The sequence below is a fragment of the Pangasianodon hypophthalmus genome, chromosome 21 (assembly GCF_027358585.1).
Source record: "Pangasianodon hypophthalmus isolate fPanHyp1 chromosome 21, fPanHyp1.pri, whole genome shotgun sequence".
Lineage (NCBI taxonomy): Eukaryota > Metazoa > Chordata > Actinopteri > Siluriformes > Pangasiidae > Pangasianodon > Pangasianodon hypophthalmus.
The window spans coordinates 13,922,101-13,931,265 of record NC_069730.1 but is presented as its reverse complement, the minus strand read 5'-3'; the positions used below and the strand labels follow the sequence as shown (position 1 = coordinate 13,931,265).

The 9,165-nt window shown below is 36.8% G+C and overlaps 1 protein-coding gene across 1 annotated transcript; it reads left to right on the top strand.

The window, feature by feature from the left end:
- Positions 1-719: 719 nt before the first annotated feature.
- LOC113533381 (cathepsin Z) lies at positions 720-7,851 on the top strand. Its single transcript, XM_026925505.3, has 6 exons — positions 720-947; positions 1,746-1,909; positions 2,671-2,850; positions 3,676-3,826; positions 3,931-4,096; positions 6,840-7,851. The coding sequence occupies exons 1-6, from the start codon at positions 808-810 to the stop codon at positions 6,951-6,953; spliced, it is 915 nt and encodes a 304-aa protein (XP_026781306.1). The 5' UTR covers positions 720-807; the 3' UTR covers positions 6,954-7,851.
- Positions 7,852-9,165: the final 1,314 nt, after the last annotated feature.

Below are 9,165 nucleotides of genomic sequence, written 5' to 3'. Positions count from 1 at the left end.
AGCGTTGTTGTAACTTATGGGAGCCTCTTCAATCACTGTACTAAGATCTTCATTATCACCATATTACAATGTCTTTAATTGTGATGAATTAAATTAAAAAAAAAAAAATCTGACTGGACATGAATTCCTTCACAGCTCCATTAACAGCTTCGGCTTCACTCGGCTCTAAATTCGGCTTCACTCGGCTCTCACTTCGGCTTCACTCGGCACTAAATTCGGCTTCAATCGGCTCTAATTTCGGCTTCACCCAGTTCTAACTTCGGCTTCACTCGTCTATAATTTCGGCTTCACTCGGCTCTAATTTCGGCTTCACTCGGCTCTAATTTCGGCTTCACTCATTTCTAACTTCGGCTTCACTCGGCTCTAACTTCGGCTTCACTCGGCTCTAATTTCGGCTTCAGTTGGCTCTAACGAAGGCTTCATTCGGTTCTTATTTCGGCTTCACTCGGCTCTAACTTCGGCTTCACTCGGCTCTAATTTCGGCTTCACTCGGCTCTAATTTCGGCTTCACTCATTTCTAACTTCGGCTTCACTCGGCTCTAACTTCGGCTTCACTCGGCTCTAATTTCGGCTTCAGTTGGCTCTAACCAAGGCTTCATTCGGTTCTTATTTCGGCTTCACTCGGCTCTAACTTCGGCTTCACTCGGTTCTCATTTCGGCTTCACTCGGGTCTAATTTCGGCTTCACTCGGCTCTGGCTTGGGCTCGACCCGAAGGCGCAATGCATTATGGATGTTCATGCCCTGTATTTGCATTGAGGGTAGTGCTTATCTGATACGCGGCAGCTGTGAGGATTTAAAAACACGTCATGCCGCTTATTAGCAGTATTTTACTATGGCTGGTGTTTGTTTTGGATGTTTCTGAACAGGCTCCGAAAGTAAACGCTGTCGGGGAAATATCCAATTCCTGCTACAAACCAATCAAGTTCAACAGACCTACGTTTGTAAGGTAGCTAAATGTTCTGGGGGAAAAAACGTTTAAATCACTATCGTAGTAACGTTTACATTTTATATCGCGTCTACCGTGTCATTTACAGCATTCCTTAAAAAACTAACACAAAATTTTATACTGACAACTAAACTGGAATTTGCTAAATTTGTGTTTATACCACAGTGCTGCTGAATTCTCCATTCTGATTGGTCAGATGGTGTTGATTCATTTCCTATAACAGCATCTCAGCAATAGTGCCGGCTGTAAGGCAAATCACAGGTTTATATATTAATGTGCTCCTTCTCATATGTTATCATTTCTATAGTAACAACATATAGTGGGTATAGTATGGCAGACGCTCAACATCTATCTATCCATCCATCCATCCATCCATCCATTCTCTGTACTGCTTATCCTACACAGGGTCGTGGGGAGCCTGGAGCCTATTCCAGGGAACTCAGGGTACAAGGCGGGGGGACACCCTGGACAGGGTGCCAGTACATCACGGGGCACAATCACACACACAATTTGTTGTTCTTCAATTTAAAAAAAAATGGCACATTGCTGTGGTATAAAAGGAATAAAACTTTGGTACATACTCTTATTGGAAAATAATCAACTTCAGGGCATCAAACTATTCCATTGTTGATTATTTTCCTATAACAGCACTCATCTTTATGTTTTATTTCTTACATATGATCAGTCAGTCTTTATTTATAATTACGAATTTTAACAATAGATGACAGAAATAATCCATGCTGTTAATTTCACAGAGTACTTTGCATTAAAAAGCATTATTTTTTTCTTGTCTTTTAGAACGTATCCCAGACCTCATGAGTACTTGAACATCACTGAGCTCCCTGCTGTCTGGGACTGGCGTAACATTGATGGGTTAAACTATGTGAGTGTGACGCGCAATCAGCATATCCCTCAGTACTGTGGCTCCTGCTGGGCCATGGGCTCCACCAGCGCTCTGGCAGGTATACACCCTGGACTATGATATATAATTAACACAGGCTGAATCCCAAATGATCACCTAATGGACATATAGAGCATCTCCTAACCCTTTCATTCCTACCCTATGTTGCTCTTACGTAGATAATTAACACGGGCTAAATCCCAAATGGATCCCTTTAGGGCATGAAGAGCTGTACCTAGTGTGCAGAAGCCATTATAATATACATAATGCAGTGTGTGTGCAGAAGGAATGAAGCACATCATATAGCAACTAAACATGCTAGTTTTTTTTTTTCCCCCCATAATGCTGATTGGTTAATAGGAGCTGTTCACTCAGCATTATGGGAAAAAATGTGATTATTGCTGTCCTGTGCAAAAGGGAGAAAAGGGCTCATATTACATATTCTGTATTACATAATGAAACTTGGAATGTACTGTGGAATGCATGAATCTGATTGGTGAGAGGGTGTGGATTAATTTTCTGTAACAGCAGCTGTGTCAGTAGTTCCAGTAGTTTCTAATTCAAAAGATATGTGGATGAGATACATAATCTAAGACAAATAATAAAACAGTGGTTATTTAACACAGCAAAACATATAATTCTTAATATGGTGATGTTTATGTCATCGCATTATAATAGTCAGTAAGTTTTCCACCATGGGAGAGTCAGGACAGAGCAGTTTGTGCTTTCTGGTTTCTCTGTAACATGAAAGGCTGCATTTTTTTCTCCTCAAGAGAAAGAAAAAATTCTGCGAACAAAACTCTTGTTGTTTCTCCTCATAAGATCGTATAAACATCAAAAGGAAAGGGGCGTGGCCATCAGCTTACCTATCCGTCCAGAACGTAATTGACTGTGGAGGGTCAGGGTCTTGTTTTGGAGGTGATCACCTGGGTGTTTACGCTTACGCACATGACAAGGGCATTCCAGATGAAACCTGCAACAATTATCAGGCCAGAAATCAAAGTAAGTACAGAGTCCATATATATACAGTACTGTGCAAAAGTCTTAGGCACCCTATTTTTTTTTCTTACAAACATTGTTAGATTTTTATTTTATGACTTCATTATCGTGTCAGTACAAAAAGATTTTAGATTTCCAAACGTTAGTTTTCCAGCACAAAATTAAATGTTACAGACAAATGTTTGTAAGTCAGTAAAGAAAGCAGAATATTACGTAACTTTTCATGCAAAAAAAAACCCATAATGACGGCTGCTGGGTTTTGCCGCAAAAATAAGAAGCGAGTGTGACAGTCAAAGTTTCCAGCAAGTTCTTGCTGCTTCTGCAAGATGCTCAGTAACACTTACAGCTCATTTCCTTATAAAACTGCACTAATTGTACCTGATACTACTGATTTTTTTTTTAAAAGCAAAGGGTCGTCTCACCAAATATTGACTGTTTCATTTATTACTGTTTGCTTCTCTTTGTAATATTTTTTTAATGTAGAAATATTTAATTTCATCATTTTTAAAGGAATCTTTGCTCTATAGCATTTCTTTGCATGTGCCTAAGACTTGTACAGTACTGTATATGAACCTGTATAATTATTACATACATGTTTTATACGCATATAAACTTAAACATTATAGTGAAAAAGTATCAAATTTGTTTAATGAATGAATTCATTACATTTAAATGTAATATTGTACAAATCAGTAATAAATCAGCAATGACATATCAGACTAATTTCATTAGGGATGTACAGTAGCTTATGTCTCGCAATAGATAGTTGAACAAGAATCTTCGAACATGTTGTAATTTTCTCCTTCTTCTCAATCTTTGTGTATGTAGAGTGTGATCTGTTTAACCAGTGTGGCACCTGCTCGTTCTTCGGGTCCTGTTCTATTGTAAAGAACTACACTTTGTGGAAAGTAGGAGACTACGGTGAGGTTTCAGGACGAGACCAGATGAAAGCTGAGATCTACAAAAATGGCCCAATAAGGCATGTTTCCTACTTCATATACTATGGTGTCAGTAAGCACTCTCTTCAGTGATTTTGTGCAATCTGAATATGAACCTGTTCCCTCCATCCTTTCTGCATGGCAGCTGTGGAATCATGGCAACTAAAGGTCTTGAGGCATACGAGGGAGGTGTGTTTGCAGAGTTTCATGCCATCTCACTCATGAACCACATCATATCTGTGGCGGGCTGGGGAGTCACCGAGGATGGAACAGAGTACTGGATCGTCAGGAACTCCTGGGGCGAGTTTTGGGTGAGCTATCCATTCGTCTTTTCTGTACAGACAGAAACATAACACATAGGGTGCGTCTCAATCAGCTCCCTAGTTCAGTAGTCAGGGCACTGATCAGGGAGTCGGCCATTTTAACCGCTGTCTCAATCGCAAAATCCTTCCAGTGCACTGGAACGTTCGCTCCCTTAAAAAATCCCACAATGCACTGCAGAAATCAGGGAGCATCGATGCTCACTATGTTCCCTTACTGGAAATGATGTCATATTTTCTGCAGTCTCTTCGAAAAAAATGGCAAACGAACTCTCAGCCAACTTCATCTACCAATTATAAGTAGCTTCTTATTGTAGCTCTCAAATGAGAGCGATTACTTACGATTACTTATGATTATTGATTGATTATTACTTATGTTAGCAATTTTTTACTTTATTTGACGTTCTATATACCTTTTTTTTTCTTGAGTCTAACGACTTTTAAGTGTTTAATAATTTTTAAAAAATCCACTAGCTAGCCTATAATCCTGCTTGGAGTACCATGACAGATGTGTGTGATTAAGCTAACAAATTTATATGACATGATGTCAGAAAGATATTGGTCCTGCCTGTTGTTGATAAATGCCAGTGGTGACGTTTTACAACGCGAGTACATAGTCATGTCGCCGGCAATTGTGTAGTGAGCCAGGGTCCTTACCAGTGCCTGACCCCGTGTACACGATACACTGATTCACAACCTAGGGAGCTGATTGAGACTCACCCATAGTATATGAACTGGACCATGTGTGTATATATATATATACAGTCAGGTCCATAAATATTGGGACAGTGACACAGTTTTGGTAATTTTGCCTCTGTACACCACCACAGTGGATTTGAAATGAAGCAGTCAAGATGTGACTGAAGCGTAGACTTTCTGCTTTAATTCAAGGGGTTTAACAAAAATATTGCATTAACCGTTTAGGAATTACAGCCATTTTTTACAGAGTTCCTCCATTTTCACAGGCTCAAAAGTAATGGGACAAACTAATATAATCATAAATACTAGGATTATTTTTATTACTTGGAAGTAAATCCTTTGCAGTCAATGACTACCTGAAGTCTGGACCCCATGGACATCACCAAATGCTGAGTTTCCTCCCTTGAGATGATTTGCCAGGTCTTTACTGCAGCCATCTTCAGTTGCTGCTTGTTTGTGGGTCATTCTGCCTTCAGATTTGTCTTCAGTAAGTGAAAAGCAGCTCAGTTGGGTTGAGGTCAGGTGACTGACTCGGCCATTTAAGAACATTTAATTTCCAAGCTCTTGGGCTGCTTTCACAGTATGTTTTGGGTTGTTATCCAGCTGTACTGTGAAGCGCTGTCCTATCAGTTTTGCAACATTTGACTGAATCTGAGCAGAAAGTATAGCTCTGTGCACTTCAGAATTTATCCTGCTACTTCTATCAACAGTCACATCATCAATAAACCCCAGTGACCCAGTTCCATTGGCAGCCAAACATGCCCGTGCCATAACACTGCCTCCACATGTTTGACGGATGATGTGGTATGCTTTGGATCATGAGCCCTTCCTTTCCTTCTCCATACTTTTCTCTTCCCATCATTCTGGTACAAGTTAATCTTGCATCAGAACTGGTCAGGCTTTTTTTAGAGGTTTTTAGCAAAGTCTAATCTGGCCTTTGTGTTCTTGAGTGTTACCAGCGGTTTGCATCTTGAGGTAAACCGTCTGTATTTCCATTCATGAAGGTGGCTCTTGATTGTAGACTTTGACAATGATAGGCCTACCTCCTCCAGAGTGTTCCTGACTTGGCAAGATGTTGTGAAGGGGTTGTTCTTCAATAAGAAAAGAATTCTGCAATCATCCACTTTAGTTGTTTTCTGTGGTCTCCCAGGCCTTTTGGTGTTGCTGAGCTCGCCAGTGCATTCCTTCTTTTTAAGAATGTACCAAATTGTTGATTTGGCCCTCCTAAAGTTTCTGCTATCTCTCCAATAGGTCTGTTTTGGTTTTTCAGCCTAATGATGGCCTCCTTCACTTGCATCAACACCTCTTTGGATGGCATATTGAGAGTTCCCATGAACAGCTACCAAATGCAAATTCAACACTTGGAATCAGCTCCAGACCTTTTATCTCCTTAATTTATCATGATATAAGGAGGAAACAGGCCACAGCTGGCCATCAAACTGCTTATCACTCAATTGTCCCATTACTTTTGAGCCTGTGAAAATGGAGGAACTCTGCAAAAATGGCTGTAATTCCTAAACGGTTAATGCAATATTTTTGTTAAACCCCTTGAATTAAAGCAGAAAGTCTACGCTTCAGTCACATCTTGACTGCTTCATTTCAAATCCACTGTGGTGGTGTACAGAGGCAAAATTACCAAAACTGTGTCACTGTCCCAATATTTATGGACCTGACTGTATATATATATATATATATATATATATATATATATATATATATATATATATATATATATATATATATATATATATAATTTTTTTTTTTTTTTTTAAAAAGACCATTGTTTTCATTGCTATTTTTACTTACTGACACCTGCTCTGGATCAGCTCTAACCTAGTCCAGCAAAGCATCAAAAACTTAACCCTCCATTAAAAGCTTAATGTCCGAAAAGGAAGTTAGGCGCTTGTAACTCACCCTAGTTTATCTAGCACTACACAGTGCAATGACAAAATGTTAATGGTTTTTAAGATGAGCTGGATATATTAGCTGTGAGAGCAGCAGCAGTAGTAGTAGTGATTTGTACTTTTGTTCACAGGGTGAGGCGGGCTGGGCCCGGATAGTCACCAGCGCATATAAAGGGGGTAAAGGGAACTGGTACAATCTTGCCATCGAGAAAGCTTGTGCATATGGAGATCCCATAGTGGCCTAGAGGAAGAGCAACTGTTGAGAGCAGCTCTGTCCACATGTACAGTGTGGAATCCGACTGAGCACAACACTTACTACAGACCTTATTAAAGTGTTATGAATGGGATTGTGGTAGTAATGGAATACAAATGCATTAGTATACGTTTTCTGTCATAGAATTGCAGGGTTTAGAGAGCACCATCACAATACTGTTTATTGTCTATGGTTTATTATTGCCTATTAATGGTAAATTCTTTGCTTTTAATTAAAAAGTAAACCGTGTGCTTTGTTTAAAGTTTAATATGTATTTTACACTTGCACATTTTCCTTAAACATGTTCGATTTATAATATGATAAAAATAAATGTAAGCAAAAGACAGTTAAATCGAGTAACAGAACTACTACAAACATTGTTGTACAGTGCCTTGCATAAGTATTCACCCCCTTGAATGTTTCTGCATTCTGTAGTATTAAACTGGAAGTGAAGTGGATTTGACTGAGATTATATGTTATGAATCTCCACAAAATAGCCCATAATATTGAAGTGGTGGGAAAAATCAAGAGTTTGCTTTATTATTTATTACAGTGTTTACAATTTTTTTGTAAATACTTGCACAAGCTATATTGATTTTCACTCCACTTCAGTATTATGGGGGTATTTTATGCAGATTCATGATTAAATCCATTTCATTTCCAGGTTGTAACACTGCAAAATGTAGAAAAGTTCAAGTGGGTAAATCTTAAAATAACCTTGTTTTGTACAAAATACAGTATTTTTGTATTATATGTTGTTATAACTGCAGTGGATTGGATTAGGAGTGTGATCACAATATTGTTTCTTCATTTTTAATGGTTTATTATTGTTTACTAACAGTATTCTTGTTTTTATCTTAATGAAAAATAAACATTGCACTTTTTTTTAACTGTTTATTGCATGTATTTTATAAATTTACTCAAACACATTAAGTTATTTTTCTGGTGGTTTAATTGTTATTTGTATTAAAAAAAAAAGATCCCAGTCTATAAGCAACACAACTACAACATTTTCACAACATTCACTTTAACACAACACATTCATATTAACGCAATATATTCACATTAACACAACATAATCATATTAACACAACATATTCACATATTCATATTAACACAACTCATTTTAACACAACATTCATTTAAACAACACAACATATTCATATTAACACAACATATTCACAACATATTCATTTTAAGACATTTTATCAAAACACATTCATTTAACACAACATATTCATATTAAGACAACATTTTAGCAAAACACATTCATTTTAACACAACACATTCATTTAACGCAACATATTCATATTAAGACAACATTTTAGCAAAACATTCATTTTAACACAACATATTCATATTAAGACAACATTTTAGCAAAACATTCATTTAACACAACATATTCATTTAAACAATACTCATTTTAGCAAAACATATTTATATTAAGACAACATTTTACCAAAACACATTCAATTTAACACAACATATTCATTTTAACACAACATATTCATATTAAGACAACATTTTAGCAAAACATTCATTTAACACAACATATTCATATTAAGACAACATTTTACCAAAACACATTCAATTTAACACAACATATTCATTTAAACAACACAACATATTCATTTTAACACAACATATTCATATTAAGACAACATTTTAGCAAAACACATTCATTTTAACACAACATAGTCATTTAAACAATATTCATTTTAACACAACATATTCATTTTAACACAACATATTCATTTTAACAATATTCATTTTAACACAACAGTCATTTAAACAATATTCATTTTAACAAAACATAGTCATTTAAACAATATTCATTTTAACACAACATATTCATTTAAACAATATTCATTTTAACAAAACATAGTCATTTAAACAATATTCATTTTAACAAAACATATTCATGTTAACAATATTCATTTAACACAACATATTCATATTAAGACAACATTTTAGCACAACACATTCATTTTAACACTAAATTCATTTACACAACATTTACACAGTGGTTTTAACCGAATATAGGTTTTTTTTGTTGTTTTTTTTTATTTAAAACACACACACACACACACACACACACACACATTGTGAGGCTTGGTGCCTCAGCACAGCTTTCTACATCAGTGCTAGCATGTACCGGTCCCTAGATACGGGGCTGAGGCGGTCGCGTGCTGCTTCCTATTGGC